The sequence below is a fragment of the Sciurus vulgaris genome (genome assembly GCF_902686455.1).
Source record: "Sciurus vulgaris genome assembly, chromosome: 11".
In the NCBI taxonomy this organism is placed as follows: Eukaryota; Metazoa; Chordata; class Mammalia; order Rodentia; family Sciuridae; genus Sciurus; species Sciurus vulgaris.
The window spans coordinates 59,973,259-59,993,375 of NC_136472.1; the positions used below are offsets into that span (position 1 = coordinate 59,973,259).

The window sequence follows — 20,117 nt, forward strand, 5'->3', positions numbered from 1 at the left end:
TCCAGTTTCCTTCCCTTGCCCCTTCAGGCTTTGAGGTGGTAACAGCTTCCTCCTCTTGCTAGCCCCTCAGCACCTCAGCATCCCTTCTTGATTCCTTTAACCTGCCCACAGCTCTACAAATAATCCCTTCACTAATTATTTTCAAAATTCCAACTAAGTGGGCCTTCTGTTTCCTGCAGGGACCCTGAATCCAAATGAAGAGACAGGATGCCAGAAAGTCTTAATGTCGTGTCTATGCAGAACAACTCCAAGAACAGAGGATGCTTGGCCTGGCCAAGAGAAGACTCCAGAAAGCACAGCCTATTTAAGGGTAACTGAACATCATTGAATTTACCATCCTGGCTCCATAGACAACAATAGGTACAGAAAAATCACCTTTTAGATAAATGTAAACTTTTCCCATAGTTGGTAAAGGTAGGGTGAGTACCCCTGGCAGGTCATGAAGTTCAGTAATTCTGAGTTGTCCAGTCTGAAGCTGGATGAGCCCATATTTGGAACACTGTAGGAAAACATTAGAAGCACAGCCTAGAAAAGGGCTTTCCAAGCCAGAATTTCATGACTTGCCACCAACTGTACACTAATCAAAGGTCTGCCAAAACACAGCAGTCCCCTCTTATCCTTAGTTTCACTTTCTGTGGTTTTAATTATCCGTGGTCAACTTCAGTCAGAAAATGTTACATGGAAAATTCTAGAAATAGTTCATAAGCTTTAAATTGCACACCATGAGTGGAAAATTCCAGATACACAATTCATAAGTTTGAAACTGCACACCATTCTGAGTAGCATGATGAAATCTTATGCCACCCCACCCCCTCCTGCCTGGAACATGTATCATCTCTTCATCCAGTGTATCCACATTGCATATGCAACCCACCATTAGTCACTGTGGCTACTGGCTCAGTTATTAGATCCCCTGTCACAGGATTACAGTATTTGTATTCAATTAACCCCTACCTAGTAGTCTAACTATATCACAATGCCTCTATCACTGACCTCACTTCATCTCATCATATAGGCAGTGTATCTTCTCACATCATCACAAGAAGGTCGGGTATATATATGATAAGACTTTTTGAGAAAGATCACATTCATATAACTTTTATTACAATATAAATAACTGTTCTATTTTAGTTATAACTATTAACCTCTTACTGTGCCTAGCCTATAAACTTTATCAAGGCATGTATATATAGGAAAAAAGCTGATATAGGGCTTTGTACTATCAGAGATTTCAGGCATCCACTGGAACATACCACCTGTAGATAAGGGAGAATATGATAAAATTGAGGAAAAATTTGGGGATGTGTTTTGCTGCTTCTTACTTTCATCTAGGGAACAGAGGGATAGTTTTTGTGTCCAGCTTTCTAATTCCCAACACCGAAATTGTTGTTCATGCTTTAAGAAAACTTAAGAACATAACTCATTTTACATCTCAGTATCACGCTTTCCAAAGGGTTATTTCCAGTCCACTGAGGAATCTACTCAAAACATTTTAATCCGGCAACTTCTACCCACCCATTTGTCAATCACTAGTGTGGCTCTTGAGAAACGCGGTCTCATTTTTCAAATCAAAATCCAAGATGCAAATCCTACCCACAGGACAAAATTATCGTACGTCCTAGAAAAAAACAAGATAGCCTTAATTTCACTATAGTGGGAAAAAAGAAATGTGCTTTGCAAAAGCCCTGAATGTCTGAGTTCACAGCAGGGTCATGGTTCAAGATGCCAAGTTTGTATCTAACCCGGGTATTGTTGGGTGAGCATTCAGAGTTGATCATTTACTAGCCCGCGGTACCGCTAGGACAGCCAGTTCTTCACTCATTCATTCAACAAACATTTGATATTGATCAACTCCATTAACAGAGCCTTACGGATGCACAAAAGATTCAAAGAGGCCAACGCTGCTTCAAGAGGACTTCAGTAAGTCCAAACGACCCGATTTTAAAGGCCAATGAAGGCAAAGGTAGAGAGAGTGACGGCGCCCGGAAAGTTTCCGTAGAAACTTGGTAAATGCCAGCCCTCGGGCGCTGGGAGGGCGGGGACACGGGCCCACTGGAGGACGCTGCCTACGGGCTGGGCTGGGTCCCGGCCCGGGCTCCGGGTCCCGCCGCCTCCCGGAGCCACGCGGCGCCCGCCCTCGGCCCAGCGGAGGCGTCCGCTTGGTCCGGGGCCCAGGAGAGCAGCATCCGGCGGCGGCGGGAAGGGCGGCCTCGGTGGCCCACCGCGCGGGGCCGCAGTGCGGGGCGCTTCAAGCTCCTCCGACTCCAGGCAGCGCGCGCACGCACCGCCGCGCGCCCAACCGCGCCGGGCACCCGCCGCGCGCTCCCGCGCAGCCCCGGCGCCCTGGGCCCCAGGCCCCCGGCCCTTGCAGGCCGTCGGGCTCGGCCGCACTTACCTTCCTTGGCTTTCTTCCTCCGGGCCAGGGTCCCTCCGAGTTTCCCCAAGAAGGAGTCATCTTTCTTGCGGGACGGGGGCGACTTGGGAGTGGGGGACTTGGGGACAGAGGGCGACTTCTGAGGGGAGGTAGCCATGGCGGCGGAGCGGGCAGCCGCGGGCCGAGCGGGACGCCGAGCTGGAGCTGGGCGGACGCGGCGGGCGGCGGCGGGACTGAGGCTGCGGCTTTCCAAACGGAAGCGGAATTATTCCAAGCATTTGAGGCAGCTCACGCTCGCCTTTCCCTTCCCTCGCTCCCTCCCTCGCGCCGCCCTCCGCCCTGGAAGGAGCTGCGCGCAGGGGCCCGAGCCCCGGCCCGGCCTGCGCCCCTGGGCTGGCCGGAGCAGGGAGGATGCCCCGAATCTGCCCCGCGCTGCAGGACACGCGGCCTAATCAGTTTGGGTGTATGTATAACCCTCCTGGCTGGGAGCGCCGGAACCTGGAAGACTCTGCACCCGGCGCATACCCTAGCACAAATCAGGATCTGAACCGAACCAACTCTGTTACTCTCTCCCAGCTGCTTGGAGGAGCTTGTTCTTCTCCTGAATTGCTTATAAAATTAGCCCATGTCTTGTCCTCATGAAAGAAAGCGAGCCAAAATGTGTTCAGGCCGCATCAAACTGGGCACCACCATTTTCCCTGCATTTATCCATGGCCATCACCCTCCTCTTCTCCCATCCAATAACTTTGAAGTACATGAGGGGAAGGCCCAAGCTTATTCTTGCAAGACATCCATGTTTCTAGCAGCTCAATGGCTTGTACAAAGAAGAATCCCAAATGTTGCTGGGAACCGGCAAGGGAAAACACAACCATGGGCTTCTCAGACACCATGTCCTTCGGGTCAGGTATCCTGCCAAACAGGGGGACTCCCACGCTCATTTGGAATAACAGGGTAGTAGTAGTCACACAAAACATGATGTTTCAAGGACTCGTATTGGAAATGGTTCAAAGGCACACTATTGCATTTGTCCACCTTAAGTTCTAGCTTGGGTTCTTGTTTTTGCCTGACTCACATACACATACTCAGGTGGCACTTAGCAGCTGTTTCCTCCCCATCCCTTAAGCTACTGTTGATTATACCTGGATGACCTTCTGACCCAGAGGGGCCTGGCTTGAGGTTACATAAACTGAATCAAGACTCTAAGCTGGATAACTATTGTTAGAAGTTGAGCATGGTAGATGATCATGCGGTCTAGAGTCGGGATTGGTTTTTAGTCACACACATGGAAATGAGTGGACACACAGAAGAAGGGAGCAAAGCAGGGTGCTCAGGAGGCCATGGGGGCCTAGTGACTGCCTGAACCTAAATCTCTCTCCAGCCCCAGGTTTCAGTCCCCCCAGAACCAGCTGTACTTCCTTCCCAAGAGGTTTAGTAAAACCTTCTAATAGCAAACCCGTTTAACGTGGCCTAATCAGCAAAGTGACAAGCAGTAATTCCTGAGTAGAACCAATATCTAACAACAAGATGGTCAGTAGAGCCTCAGCAGAATATAGGTTCATTTTATTTTTGCTTGAGAGTCATAATTTTACCTTTTTTGAAAATTACACTTTAATTGGTGCCTCTCACCTAGCAGAAAGTGGAGGAGTCGGGATGTCTGCTGACCTGGGAAAATGCCTACATCCCTTCCCCGCAATCTTAGAGATGGTGGGAAGCGGCAATGAAATTGAATTTTGATTACATCATTAATCATTTTTGTCCAGGTTATCAGACACATGAGGATGTCTTCAAAATCTGACCTCCAGCCCTGGAAGCACTTCTTAATTACAAGACATGCAGCACAATAGCTTTTTTTTTTTTTTAAATGTTGAAAAATAAAGGGTATATTTAGAATTAGACAGCTGGACTCTGTTTAGATGATCCCAATTGTGTCGGCAATGGCCAAAGCATCATAATTAGGAGCTAGTCAAACATATCCCTTCTATGACGTCAGTGTCATAGAGCTTCTTCACATCTTGTTTGATCTGGTGTTTGTTGGCCTTGACATCCACAATGAACACAAGTGTGTTGTTGTCTTCAGTCTTCTTCATGGCTGACTCAGTGATCAGGGGAACTTGATGATGGCATGGTGGTCACGCTTGTTTCTCCTGGGGGTGCTCTTCCAAGGATATTTGGGCTGCCTCCAGGGCCACAATGTCTTGGACCAACAGAAGGTAGGTGACATGCAGATCTTCTTTTTATGACTGTGGACGCCCTTCAACTCTGCCTTCTTGGCCTTCAAAGCTTTTGCTTTTGCTTCATCTTTGAGAGGGTCAGGAACTTCCTTCTTAGCTTTTGGCTTTTTCATCTTGGTGAAAAGCTCATTCCCTTTGCCGTTTCTTCCTCTATGAAATGAAGTAATTGGAACAGAAGAGTGGCTCTCCAACCTGACTGGCCATCACAATCCTCTGGGAGTTTACTACAAACATTAAAAAGTCAATCTCCAGAAATTCTGATTTATTAAATCTGCGGAGAAATCAAAGGATATGTATTTTTAAAACTAGATTACATAGGGTGATTTCAGCGTAGCTGATCCACGCACTGATGTTTGGGCACTTAGGGAATCTTATGGTACTAAAATTCTCTTTCACAAATTGCTGATATCTGCATGCAGGGCTTAGGTCCTAAATATGGTGTGATCAAGATTACCCATGGAGATCCTTTAAGTTGCCCACCAGTGCTCTTGCATACACAACTTTCCTTGCTAATTGTTATCATTTTCACTAAACTTTGAAAACCACAGAACAAAACTGAAAGGAAGAACAGTCTTGATCATTGAAGCCTGGCTTCCAGAAAATACCAGCAAAACAAACTGTGGAGAAGGCAGAGCTAACCTTCCTGTGCACAGTGATAAGGGGAGCTCCTCCTTGGCAGCCTTCGTGGTAACTCCAGAGGAAGACAAATTGGGAGATGCACCAGGTTTTAAAACTGGCCTTGCAATGGGTTTGGCCAGGGATCATGATAAGATTGTTTAGGATCAGTGGACACAAGGTGAAGCTTTCAAAGAGTCTTAGAGAGTAAACAGTCGTTTTAATGGTATCTATTGAAAAGTCTAAGGATTTTTTGTTGATTTCAATGAGGACTGGGGGGAAGTTCATGAAAAGAACCAGTAAGTTTTTTGCAAATTTTGTCTTTCTGGGCAAGAGGTTTTTAGAATAAAGATCCATAATGTAGGCAGTAAACTGTATGGATGTGATTGGTTTCCCAGGTCTCAGTACTCTGCATGTATCTTGCCTTCTAAACATTTCTGCCTCTAAGATAATTATTAATCTCTTGAAAGCGTGATGGGGAATGCATGGGGAATTGTACATCTGTGTTACTTGAAGTGCAGTCCATAAGCCAGTGTTAATCCAGATCCTATTATTGGTCTTGAAAAGATATAAATGCAGAAATTGTAGTTTTAGAAACTTTGATAGCAATTTAATAATACAATTCTATATCTGTTTAATCTAAGAATAAAAACTGGAAGCTTACATTCTGAATGTCTTTTCATGTTATTTCTTCAGTAATTCTTTTACAAAAATATTTGTCTTTGCCAGATTGGTCCTTTACCATACATCCTTTGACATGCAGTGTTCTAAGTTACTCCTGTTTGCTTAGCGTTCTTATACTCTCTTTGGCATGATTCTTTTTCTTTTTAATTTCTTTTTTAGTTGTAGATGGACACAATACATATATTTATTTATTTGTTTATTTATTTATTTATTATGTGGTGCTGAGGATTGAACCCAGTGCCTCGCACTTGCAAGGCAAGTGTTCCACCACTGAGCTACAATCCCAGCCCCTTGACATAATTCTTTTAGAATCTTTATAGATATGACTTGATGTGGATTTGGTGCAGAAGATTAAGTGAAAGAGTATATGGAAAAGTGCCTTGCACAGGGCCTGGCATCAAATCTTATTTAGAGATACATACCACATGTTCTTCTTCCATAACATGCAGAGGAGAACCTGCACTGGTTTTCTCTCTTCTAAACAGGTGTTTCCAATTATGGCTTCCTCCAATCAGCTGGGCTCTTGTGCTTGATCACTGTTTTCATCCTACCCAAGGGTTAGATAAATTTACAGAGACAACTTATGCATTAAATGTTCGATACTATGAAGTTCTTCTGAATCTCAAGGCCAACTACTCTTGGAACCTAGACCTTGCACTGGGAGAGAATAATCCCAGGTTCCAGTCCTAGTTCTATAACTAGGTGATCTGGTATATACCACTTTCCTTTCTGTACTTTCCTTTCCATCATCTGTAAGAAGCCAAGGCAGCAACTGCTAAAGCTGAACATTGGGGGTCTAGGGAGGCCTAGGGATGTAACTTAGCAGTAGAGCAATTGCCTAGCATGTGCCCTGCTATGGTTTGGATTCCTAGCACATACACACACATAATGTAATGTTGAACATGACAACTTCCTTGTGCACACAATTTCAGTTCTAGGTTATAGACATAAAAATGAGTCTATTTGTGAACCCAGATACATATTTTAGTAAGTTCATTGTAACACCATTCAAGTTGAATCATGGTAATAGTCACAGTAATGAGAATGAATAATTTGCAGCAATAGAACGTATCTTACAATATAACATTGAGTGAAAGAAGAAAAAAAAAAAAAAACAGACCCCCAAAGAGCACAGACTATCATTTTATTCATAAATTCTAAAATGGGCAAAACAAATCTACATTAGAAGTTGGGATAGTGTTGGAGTGTGGAGCACGAGGGAGGCTATTGGAGCTAATATTCTGTTTCTTGATCTGACTACTGGTTGCACAGATTTATTCATTTTAAAAATTAATGGACTTCACATTTGATAATTTGAGCAACTTTCTGTATGCATATTGTACTTTAATAAAAATTTACTAATTTATCACAAAAATATTAATATTTTAAAACGAAGCCCCATAGGATCCCTTTTAACTCTCTGGTCTCCTTTTCTAACTCCCTGGGTGTTCTGTGTCACTCAGAAGTCCATAGGTCCTAACCTAGGTCAGTCCTGTCACCAGCCCTTACTTTAGGAGATTTTGCTGCCTTCAGCCACCAAGCAATGTTCCTGTTCTGTTCCTGTTCTGGCCCTGTCATCTTCCCTCAATAATTCCAATAGTCAGGTTTTGTGGTTCACAAGGCAGGAGCACGTGGTAGTGGTGGATGTGGGTTCAAATCACCATTCTTCAGCTGAACATCTGTATCCACTTGTGTAAGTTCCTTATCCTCTCTGCAGCTCAGTTTTCTAATTAGAAAATGAATACTTACCTCATACAGTTGTTGGGTGGACCAAGAGATTTAGTATAAATAAGTTACTTAGCTCAATGCCTGGCACATAAGTCTCAGCTCAATAGATATTGGTTACAAGTATCTCATTTGAGTCTCATAAATGATGTTATCATCACTTCCATTTATATGGACAAATAATTGGAAACTTGGAAAGTTTAAATAACTTGCAAGAGTTTACATCATAGCCAATAATTGAAATACTAATACATGCCCCTTAGGATCTGTCCTTCCAGCTATCCATAGAATCCACGATTTTTCATTGAGATGATAGTCTCAGACTGTATTAGAATAAAGACTATGTTTTCCAGCTAGGTTTACTCACTTCACATGACCACCTTCTGACCAATGGGATGTAAGCAAAAGTTGTGGGGCAGCTTCCAGAGATAGTCCTAAAAAGATAGATGGGAAATGGGTATTTGACTTCTGGTATTACCAGACTATCACACAGACCCACCAGCCCATTGAGAATGACTGGAAAAACTGGACAACATGTAAAATAAATCAACTTGGGAGCATTAGAAAGCAGTGAGATTTACAGGGCCAAGGGGAAACCCCAGAGAGGTGAATATATCCTATGGGGACAATTTCCCCCAGGGTCAACTCCCAGTTTAAGGGGAGGCAGCAGAGAGGGCGAGCAGGGCAGCTGCCACCCTCACCAAGTAGTCAAAAGTTCAGACACTGCCTCGCCGGAGGGGCTCCCAGGAAGAGCCCTCTCACTTTGGTTTGGGACTCTTAAAAAGAGTACACTCTAGTAGATGAAGGGAAAAGTAGGACATTTTCAGTTTTAAAAATATACTGATAAAATTTGTTATTAGCTGACCCAAACAAAAAGAAACACTAAAGCATATGGCAGAACGAAAATCATCCTAGGTGGAAGCGTGGTGACATTGGGAAGAATAAAGAACAAATGAAAGGGTAATATGTGGGGAAATCTAACAGCATAGTAACTATATGAAATAACAGAAATAAAATCTTATAAGGTTTTTTTTTTTTTTTTAGAATTTTCTTTTTTTTTTATTGTAAACAAATGGGATACATGTTGTTTCTCTGTACATGGCGTAAAGGCATACCATTTGTGTAATCATAAATTTACATAGAGTAATGTTGTTTGATTCATTCTGTTATTTTTTCCCTTCCCCCCACCCCTCCCACCCCTCTTTACCCTCTATACAGTACTTCCTTCCTCCATACTTGCCCCCCTCCCTAACCCTAACTCTAACCCTAACACTAACCCTTCCCTTCCCCCCATTATGTGTCATCCTCCACTTATTAGCGAAATCATTCGTCCGTTGGCTTTTTGAGATTGGCTTATCTCACTTAGCATGATATTCTCCAATTTCATCCATTTGCCTGCAAATGCCATAATTTTATCATTCTTTATGGCTGAGTAATATTCCATTGTATATATATACCACAGTTTCTTTATCCACTCATCAATTGAAGGGCATCTAGGTTGGTTCCACAGTCTGGCTATTGTGAATTGAGCAGCTATGAACATTGATGTGGCTGTGTCTCTGTAGTATGCTGATTTTAAGTCCTTTGGATATAGGCCAAGGAGTGGGATAGCTGGGTCAAATGGAGGGTCCATTCCAAGTTTTCTAAGGAATCTCCACACTGCTTTCCAGAGTGGCTGCACTAATTTGCAGCCCCACCAGCAATGTATGAGTGTACCTTTCTCCCCACATCCTCGCCAACACCTGTTGTTGCTCGTATTCTTGATAATCGCCATTCTAATTGGGGTGAGATGGAATCTTAGGGTGGTTTTGATTTGCATTTCTCTTATTACTAGAGATGTTGAACATTTTTCCATATGTTTGTTGATTGCTTGTAGATCTTCTTCTGTGAAGTGTCTATTCATTTCCTTAGCCCATTTGTCGACTGGATTATTTGAATTCTTGGAGTAAAGTTTTTTGAGTTCTTTATAGATTCTGGAGATTAGTGCTCTATCTGAAGTATGATTGGCAAAGATATTCTCCCATTCTGTAGGCTCTTTCTTCGCATTGCTGATAGTTTCCTTTGCTGAGAGAAAGCTTTTTAGTTTGAATCTATCCCAGTGGTTGATTCTAGCTTTTATTTCTTGTGCTATGGGAGTCCTGTTAAGGAAGTCTGATCCTAGACCAACAAGGTGAAGATTTGGACCTACTTTTTCTTCTATAATCTTCAGGGTCTCTGGTCTGATTCCGAGGTCCTTAATCCATTTTGAGTTTAGTTTCGTGCATGGTGAGAGATATAGGTTTAGTTTCATTCTGTTGCATATGGATTTCCAATTCTCCCAACACCATTTGTTGAAGAGGCTATCTTTTCTCCATTGCATATTTTTGGCCCCTTTGTCTAGTATGAGAAAATTGTATTTATTTGGGTTTGTGTCCGTGTCCTCTATTCTATACCATTGATCTACCTTTCTATTTTGGTACCAATACCATGCCGTTTTTGTTACTATTGCTTTGTAGTAGAGTTGAAGATCTGGTATTGCAATACCCCCTGTTTCACTCTTCCTGCTAAGTATTGCTTTAGCTATTCGGGGTTTCTTATTCTCCCAGATGAATTTCATAATTGCTTGCTCTATTTCTGTAAGGTACATCATTGGGATTTTAATTGGAATTGCATTGAATTTGTATAGCACTTTAGGTAGTATGACCATTTTGACAATATTAATTCTTCCTATCCAAGAACATGGAAGATCTTTCCATCTTCTAAGGTGTTCTTTAATTTCTTTCTTTAGTGTCGTATAGTTCTCATTGTAGAGGTCTTTCACCTCTTTTGTGAGATTGATTCCCAAGTATTTTATTTTTTTCGAGGCTATTGTGAATGGGGTAGTTTTCCTAATTTCTCTTTCTGAAGATTCATCACTTATGTATAAAAATGCGTTGGATTTATGGGCATTGATCTTGTAACCTGCTACTTTACTGAATTCACTTATGAGTTCTAAGAGTTTTCTGGTGGAATTTCCAGGTTTCTCTAAATATATAATCATGTCATCAGCGAACAGGGATAGTTTGAGTTCTTCTTTCCCAATTCGTATCCCTTTAATCTCTTTGGTTTGTCTAATTGCTCTGGCTAGAGTCTCAAGAACGATGTTGAATAAAAGTGGTGAAAGAGGGCATCCATGCCTTGTTCCAGTTTTTAGGGGGAATGCTTTCAGTTTTTCACCATTTAGAATGATATTAACCATGGGCTTAGCATAAATGGCCTTTACAATGTTAAGGAATGTTCCCACTATCCCTATTTTTTCTAGTGTTTTGAGCATGAAGGGGTGCTGTATTTTATCAAATGCTTTTTCTGCATCTATTGAAATAATCATGTGATTCTTGACTTTAAGTCTATTAATGTGGTGAATTACGTTTATTGATTTCCTGATGTTGAACCAACCTTGCATCCCTGGGATGAAACCCACTTGATCATGGTGCACTATCTTTTTAATATGTTTTTGTATGCGATTTGCTAAAATTTTGTTGAGAATTTTTGCATCTATGTTCATTAAGGATATTGGTCTGAAATTTTCTTTCCTTGATGAGTCTCTGTCTGGTTTAGGTATCAGGGTGATATTGGCTTCATAGAATGAGTTTGGGAGGGTTCCCTCCTCTTCTATTTTATGGAATACTTTGAGAAGTATTGGAATGAGCTCTTCTTTAAAGGTTTTGTAGAACTCGGCTGAGAACCCATCTGGTCCCGGACTTTTCTTTGTTGGTAGGCTTTTGATGACTTCTTCTATTTCAGTACTTGAAATTGGTCTATTTAAATTGTTTATGTCCTCCTCGTTCAGTTTAGGCAATTCATATGTCTCTAGAAACCTGTTGATGCCTTCGAAATTTTCTATTTTGTTGGAGTATAGATTTTCAAAATAGCTTCTAATTATGTTTTGTATTTCAATCCTGTCTGTTGTGATATTCCTTGTTCATTCCGAATTTTAGTGATTTGGGTTTTCTCTAGTCTTCTCTTTGTTAGTGTGGCTAAAGGTTTATCAATTTTGTTTATTTTTTCGAAGAACCAACTATTTATTTTGTCAATTTTTTGTATTGTTTCTTTTGTTTCAATTTCATTGATTTCAGATCTGAGTTTAACTATTTCCTGTCTTCTACTACTTTTGGTGCTGTTCTGTTCTTCTTTTTCTAGAGCTTTGAGCTGTAGTGTTAGGTCGTTTATTTGTTGAGTTTTACTTCTTTTATTAAATGTGCTCCATGAAATAAATTTCCCTCTAAGTACTGCTTTCATAGTGTCCCAGAGATTTTGATACAATGTTTCTTTGTTCTCATTTACCTCTAAGAATTTTTTAATTTCCTTCCTAATATCTTCTGTTATCCATTCATCATATAATAGCATATTGTTTAATCTCCAGATGTTGGAATAGTTTCTGTGTTTTACTCTTTCATTTATTTCTAACTTCAATCCATTGTGATCTGATAGAATACATGCTAGTGTCTCTATCTTCTTGTATTTGCTAACATTTGCTTTGTGGCATAATATATGGTCTATTTTAGAGAAGGATCCATGTGCTGCTGAGAAGAAAGTGTATTCGCTCTTGGTTGGATGGTATATTCTATAAATGTCCGTTAAGTTTAAATTATTGATTGTGTTATTGAGATCTATGGTTTCTTTGTTCAATTTTTGTCTGGAAGATCTGTCCAGTGGTGAGAGAGGCGTGTTAAAATCACCTAGTATTATTGTGTTATGGTCTATTTGGTTTCTGAAATTGAGAAGGATTTGTTTGACATACATGGATGAGCCACTGTTTGGGGCATAGATGTTTATGATTGTTATATCTTGCTGATTTATGTTTCCCTTAAGCAGTATGAAATGACCTTCTTTATCCCTTCTGACTAATTTGGCTTGAAGTCCACATTATCTGAAATGAGGATGGATACTCCAGCTTTTTTGCTGAGTCCATGTGCATGGTATGTTTTTCCCCATCCTTTCACCTTTAGTCTATGGGTATCTTTTTCTATGAGGTGAGTCTCTTGCAGGCAACATATTGTTGGATCTTTCTTTTTAATCCAATCTGCCAGTCTATGTCTTTTGATTGATGAATTCAGGCCATTAACATTCAGGGTTATTATAGAGATATGATTTGGTTTCCCGGTCATTTGGTTCATTTTTTAAATTTTATTTATTTATTTGTTTGACACAACTTGTTTCCTCCTTTATTTGACAATTCCTTTAGGATAATTCCTCCCTTTGCTGATTTGCTTCTTTGTTTTTCATCTTTTCCTCATGGAATATTTTGCTGAGCATGTTCTGTAATGCTGGCTTTCTTTTTGTAAATTCTTTTAGCTTTTGTTTATCATGGAAGGATTTTATTTCATCGTCAAATTTGAAGGTAAGTTTTGCTGGGTATAAGATTCTTGGTTGGCATCCATTTTCTTTCCAGGGCTTGAAAAATGTTGTTCCAGGCCCTTCTAGCTTTTAGGGTCTGGATTGAAAAATCTGCTGATATCCATATTGGTTTCCCCCTGAATGTAATTTGGTTCTTTTCTCTCACAGCCTTTAAAATTCTGTGTTTATTTTGTATGTTCGGTATTTTCATTATAATGTGCCTTGGTGTGGGTCTGTTGTAATTTTGTGTATTTGGAGTCCTATAAGCCTCTTGAACTTGATTTTCCATTTCATTCTTCAGATTTGGGAAATTTTCTGATATTATTTCATTGAATAGGTTGTTCATTCCTTTGGCTTGTTTCTCTAAGGCCTTCCTCAATCCCAATAATTCTTAAATTTGGCCTTTTCATGATATCCCATAGTTCTTGTAGATTCTGTTCATGATTTCTTACCATCTTCTCTGTTTGTTCAGCTTTGTTTTCAAGGTTAAATATTTTGTCTTCAATGTCTGAGGTTCTGTCTTCCAGGTGTTCTATCCTATTGGATATGCTTTCTATGGAGTTCTTAATTTGGTTTATTGTTTCCTTCATGTCAAGGATTTCTGTTTGTTTTTTTTTCAATATCTCTAACTCTTTATTGAAATGATCTTTTGCTTCCTGTATTTGCTCTTTTAACTGTCGATTGGTGCGATCAATCAATGCTTGCATTTGCTCTTTCATCTCATCATTCAGTGCGTGCATTTGCTCTTTCATCTCATCGTTTGCTTCTCTGATCATTTTAATTATGTACATTCTGAACTCCTTTTCTGTCATTTCTTCTGCCATGCTGTCACTGGGTTTTATTGATGTAACATCTAGATTTGTTTGCAGCATTTTCTTTCCTTGTTTTCTCATATTGTTCAGGTATCAGAGGACCGCTGAGATATTGCAGATTTCCTCTATTGACTTACAATGTCCCTGAAGATTTCTATATATATCCCCCCTTAGCCTTCAGTAGGCTGAAGTCTTGGAGGAAGTTGATAATGCGGTGCTCCACAAGGAAGCTGCCTCTCTAGGAGTGGTGGCCTTCAGGTGGGGTATAATCCCTGCTAGTGGGCAGAGGTGCCTCCACTTGTTGACCAATGATCATCCAAAGGGGACCTAGGCTGTGGGCTGAGGCAAGGCCTGTTTGGGCCTGAGTCTCTGGTTTTACCGTCCTTGTGGGGAAACCTCACCCAGCAGGGAAGACTCACCCGGTGGGGAGGTGTCGCTGGTCAGTTCCCTCCTAGAGGTTCCCCTCAATTTACAGCTACCGCCTGGGTTGGGCTGCCTTCCTCTGCAAAGTTCCCAGGGGCCCGGCCCTACCTCCTGGGCCTGGGAGCCTCACCCTTCGCAGATGACTCTCCCTAGGCTGCCCTTCCTCAGAGAATCTGCCCGCAGGCCTGGAACCTTCGCTCCACCCTAAGCCTGTCTCTGTGCGGTTCTTCCACCAAGAAGCCTCCTAGATCCTGGGACCCTGCTCTGCACCTAATCGCCTGGCTATGCGGCCCCTCCTCTGAGCAGCCACCTGGGGCCCTGTACAATCGCTCTGAATCCCAGAGACCCGCCACACGCCTCTTGCTCCAGACAGCCGCCCAGTATTCTGGTGGGGTCACTAGGAGTCCAAGAAACTCACTGCGTGCCTCCACCTCCACCAACCACCCGTAGCCCGGGGCAATCAATCACTCCGAGTCGAAGTGACCCTCCCCGTTCCTCCTCCTTCTCCAGATAACCCCCGGGGTGTTCAGGAGCGGTCGCTCTGAGTGGCTCTGAGTCCACGTGACCCGCAGCACGGGTCCTCTGGGCAACCGCCTGGAGCTCTGGTGCGGCCACTCAAGACCAAGCGTCCCACCACGCTTCTCCTCCAGGCAGCCCCCCTGTGTTCAGGAGCTGTCACTTTAAGTCCAAACAACTCACCACTCGCCTTCTCCTCTGAGCAGCCGCCTGGAGCGCTAATGCAGTCACTGCGAGTCCAAAGGACCCGCCGCGCTCCTCCTCTTCCTCCTCCTACTCCTCCGGGCAGGCCCCGGGGTTCAGAAGTGGTCTGAGTCCAAACAGCTCGCCACGCAGCCCCTCCTCTGGCAACCGCCTGTAGCTCTGATGTAGTCACCCCGAATCCAAGCGGCCGCGCTCCTCCTCCTCCTCCTCGTCCTCCGGGCAGGCCCCGGGGTTCAGAAGCATCGTTCTGAGTCCAAACAGCTCGCCGGCGGCTTCTCCTCTGGCAACCGCCTGTAGCTGTGGTGCAGTCACTCCGAATCCAAGTGGCCACGCTCCTCCTCCTCCTCCTCAGGGCAGGCCCCGGTGTCCTGAGTCCACACAGCTCTCCTCGCCACTCTTCCCCTGGGCAGCCGCCGGAGCCCCAGTGGTTGCTCCGAGTCCCAGCGCTGTGCCCAGCAGCCTCCTTTACGGGGCTCCCAGCTGTCCGAGTTCACTGCTCCAGCGGAGGGAGGGGCGTCTCGCCGGCAGTTCTACTTCACAAAGTTTCCTGCGTTCCGGGACCACCGTCCCATCCGGGATGCCCCCCAGGGGGTGAGAGTCACCCGGCTGCTTTGAGTTGGTCCCAAGCGTCTCAATATCTCCTCTTTTGAATCCTGAGTCCTGGAGCAACATGAAATGCAGCCACCCTCTAGGCCGCCATCTTGAAACCTTATAAGGTTTTTAAATATATAAATAAAATTAAAATACACAAAAACAGAAGCATTCAAATAAGTAAAAATAAGTGATGATGTTATTAATTAAGTGTTTTAAAGTAGAGGCTTTGTCTGTGAAGAAGTGAAAGAACAACTGCAATTGGACTTTGATAAACCAAGAAGCTTGCTGCAATCTCTAGGGTAACCATTAAAGGAATAGTAAAAGACTAACTCTTAGTCCAAGATAATGGAGAGAAAATTGGCATCTAGGTGCTCCATTTAGGCAGATTTCATAATGTGTCATATGTGTGTCAACTTTTCTTTTGCATTCTGTTTTTATTTTATTGTGATTTTGTTGTTGTCATATAGTTAAAAGTTAGGGGTAAAGGTAAAACAATCTTCTCAAAACAAACTAAGGTAAAACTCAAACCGAAAAAGGCTGTCACTTTAGGAAAAATATCTTTTCTGAATATGAATACCTTCTGTTATGAGTCAAACTGTGTCCCCTAAAAAACAGTGAGTTGGGCTGGGGAGATAGCTCAGCTGGTAGAGTGCTTGCCTGGCAAGCATAAGGCCCTGAGTTCAATCCCCAGCACCGCAAAACAAACAAAAAACAATAAGTTAGGTCCTAATTCCTGTACCTCAAACTACAAACTTATTCAGAAACCATGTCATTGAAGATGTAATCGCTGGATATAATAGCAAGTCAAGTCATACTGAAGTATGGTGAGCACTGAACCCAGTAACACTGGTGTCCTTATGAGAGGAAAATTTGGACACAGACATGCAGAGGGAAGACAACAGGAAGCTCTACCAGAAGGACACGGCCATTGGAGTTATGTGACTACAAGTCAAGGAAATGCTTGGAAGGAGCAAGGTAGGATCCTTCCCTAGAGTCTTAAGAAAATATGACAGACACCTGGGTTTTGGACTTCTAGCCTCCAGAACTGTGAGAAAATTAATTTCTGCTGTTTGAAGCCACCTAGTTTGTGTCCTTTGTTACAGCAGCCATAGGAAACCAACACGCCATCTAAGGGACAAAATGGGATCCCTCCATTATGAGGATTTTACAAAAGCTCTGGATCCCAATCAATAATCAGAGGTTGTTTGACCACATCAAAGCAGGAACAGAGAGAGAAGCGTGCCACAGCCTCTTGGGGATTTCTTTGATCACTGAAAGTGAGGTGTGCTTTTAGGATGAAAGCAGTGTGAGAGATGAAAGGCCCTGGAGCGGAGGGGTCTTAAGTGACAACCTTGTGGTGGAACATTCCCCCTGGGAATTCTGGGATATTAGCAGTGGCCTTTGAAGGTCAATCAGTGAGCATGCCCTCTGGGAGTCCTACTTGCCTGGGTGAAGGTGACCTGGATGGTGAGGGTGGGGTGGAGGAGCAAGGGCTTCTCTTGGTGGGCAGGGAGGGCATGGGCCAGGAGGAAGTCAGAAGACCTTGGCTTTAGTTGGCAACATGGTGGACAGAAGGTGGGATGTTTTTGAGGGTCACACAGGATGATGTCAGACAGCCTCTGATCCAGCCATGGAGGGATGCATCCCAAATACTTCGAAACAGATGACCTACTTATTTACCCTTTAAGAGTCTCCTAATGAACTGTAGTTGTTAGTAGAAGGATTTCTTTCCATTAGCATGATAGCTGAGTACCAGCCATAGAGGTCAGATCAGTAGCTCCTACCTGAGTCATCTAACAGAGGAACGGAGAACACATCAGGGAACAACAGTAGGGGCTAAGATTTTAGGGACAGAAGAAAGCATTTGTGACACACTTCAGACCCAGCCAGGCAAGGAAGAACACCTGGGCCCCAGTGATTCTATTGGTTCCTGTCACTGGCTACTGAGATTATACCTGAAGTCTTATCTGTCCTCTACCCTGAGCCTCCCCAGGTCAGTGTGAGCTGGGAGCCAGGTCTTCTTAATGGCTTGTCATATCCACCTGTACCCCACCTCCAGACTTATATGACCTGCAAGATTCTACATTCTCATCTTTGCAGGGAGAGATATTAAAGTTATTCAGACCTCTCAGATGGTTTCTTTAAGAGAAGAAAGTTAGAAGCACCTCTAGCAATGAGCTGGAACCAAGACTTGAAGACTTGAAACACTCTTGGTCAATGGGCATGCAAGAGGCTAGGCATCTGGTCAGCAGAGGCCAGTTCAGAGAGACCATCGCTTGAGAGATTCACATATAGAGTGGTGCATCGGGTGACATCATAGAGGGGACAGTACTGGAGGAATGGTACCTCCTGGCCTGGCTTACCATTTACATCACCTTCCATGGAAACTGCCCATTCTGACCTGATCCACTGAGATGCTAGTGCCATTTTCTGTTTCTGCTGTTGGGATCTGAATTGCTCATGACTCACCCTGGCTATTCCAGTTATAAATTTATATTCTAGCCTTTCCCATTTTAAGATTGAAGTCTATACACAGCTGCCTCTTGTGAGGAACCCTTGAGGGAGGGCAGGACTGTGGGAGGAGGGCAGGACCAGTGCCTTTCGCAGCAAAGACACCGAAGCTCCACTGAGTGGTCCAGTGCCACACGGGGAGCAGCATCCCCGTTGGACTGAGAGCCCGGAGTAATTAACATGACTAGCCACAGTGACTGTTTAGAAGGAGCATACTTGTTGGGTTTTTTCCTGGAGCTGCTGATTCATTTTTAAACTACACATTTATTTTGTTTACATATACTTCCCCAAATTATTATGGACTCATTCTGTATTCTGGGGATGGGAAGGGAACTGAAGTCTTAATCCACTGGTGTTTTTGGAGCGACTGCCCAGTATCAGGCTGTTTGCTCTAGAGGCACACCAGACCTGGAGGGCTATTTCCCCCGCCCTCACCCTCTGGGCTCCTCTTCCTCCTCTGCATAGTCTCCTAAGGGCTGGCAAAAGCCACCTCACCTTGCTCTCAGCAGATGCCTCAAACACTCCCTTCCTGCCTTTCCTCTCACATGTCCTTGGCCCTGTGTTCTTGGCCTTGGGACTGGAGATTTGATGATGTAGTACCTGTGTCTTAATTTTAGGCTGAAGTATCCCCAAAGTTCATGACTGTGACCAGAGTGTTTGATCACCTGAGAGGCTCTCCCTGGAGTATCATGCTGGTGTGGGGGTGGTGACAGGAACCCATCAAAGACAGGAAGGGAAGGAGCAGGTAAGCACAAGGCACACGTCTAGGAGGGGACACAGCCAAGCCGTGCAGCCTGGTGATCAAGGACCCAGGCTCCAGAGGCTGACAGCCGGGTCTAGTAGACCAGGGAGACTCTGACTACCTTCACAAGTGCCTGGCCAACTTTGTGTAAAAAATGAGGATAATGCCTATCTTAAAGATTTTGCTTTCAAGATTACATGGGATACATGCACTTGTGGAATTTATTGCAGCACCCCGCAGGTGAGAAGAACTGAATTCTCTGTAGCCATTACTATGACCGAGATCCAGGGGCTTCCTGGAGGAGCTGTGATGCGAATGTTTTTGTTTTGTTCTGTTTGTTTGGCACTAGTGCTTAACCACTAAGCCATACATATATTTTATTTGGTAGAAACAGGGTCTTGCTGAGTTACTTAGGGACTCGCTAAGTTGCTGAGGCTGGCTTTGAACTCGCGATCTTCCTGCCTCAGCCTCCCAAGTTGCTGGGATTACAGGCGTGTGCATCACGCCTGTTATGCCACTGTTTTTTTCTTTCTTTTCTTTCCTTTTCTTTTTCCTTCCTTCCTTCCTTCCCTCCCCCCCCCCCCCCCTCCCTCCCTCCTTCCCTCCCTCCCTCTCTCTCTCTCTCTCTCTCTCTTTCCTCTTTTCTTTCCTCCAGCTTCTGGAACTGAACCAGGGCCTCATTCGTGCCTACTTTTCTTTATTTCTAGAAATGAGCTGGAAAAGGTGTGAGCATGAAATTACCAAGTATGTCCAGAAGGCTCAGGGGTGGCCAGCTGCAGCTTCAGCTATAGCAATCTGAGCCTCTGCACCTCCTGAGCAGAAAGAGGGCAGATGAGCCCCAAGGAAAACTTGTAAAGTTCCATCAAAGGAGATGGGAGGTCAGTGTTTGCAAAACAGAAACAACTGTGTACATTTTCCATCGATATTCAATGGAAAAGTGAATCCCATCAAATATTTGATCAAAAGCTTCCAACCAGAGGAGGGGAACTTAAGTGGAATGAGCCTTTGAGTGACTGATGTAGTGATTCCAGTGCATTACCTGCTTGTCTTCTATAAATGTGCTGGGATTAAGAAAGAACAGAAGAAAACCAAACAAACTTGGTCCTGAAAGAGTGTGAGCTGAAGGTCGAGGTCAGCTCTGTGCAGAAGGGAGTGTTCCCGATGAGTGAGTGGAATTCAAAACCAGGCTCCACCAGGTAAGGAGAGGGACAGGGAGGCTGGCAAGGACAGGCCCCAGCCCGCAGAATAGCTTTCTTTGTTGAGAGAATGTACCTGAGGCCAGTCACTTTGCTCCTCCTCTCATTTGAGTCTAGTAGAAAGGGACTCAGCTT

The 20,117-nt window shown here is 43.7% G+C and overlaps 1 protein-coding gene and 1 long non-coding RNA gene across 2 annotated transcripts in view; both read right to left on the reverse strand.

Moving 5' to 3' along the window:
* The window catches only part of PARVA (parvin alpha), a 148,650-nt gene extending 146,032 nt beyond the window's left edge, over positions 1–2,618 (reverse strand). The window contains exon 1 of the mRNA XM_079102728.1: positions 2,396–2,618. Within this exon, the coding sequence (XP_078958854.1) occupies positions 2,396–2,531 (136 nt within the window). The 5' untranslated portion in view covers positions 2,532–2,618. The remainder of the gene's footprint in view (positions 1–2,395) is intronic.
* Positions 2,619–6,122: 3,504 nt separating this feature from the next.
* LOC306639281 lies at positions 6,123–15,711 on the reverse strand. Its single transcript, XR_013757598.1, has 2 exons — positions 15,648–15,711; positions 6,123–8,646 (listed from the first exon to the last, which is right to left on the reverse strand). It is a non-coding gene; the product is annotated as an uncharacterized lncRNA (long non-coding RNA).
* Between the last annotated feature and the right edge of the window lie 4,406 nt (positions 15,712–20,117).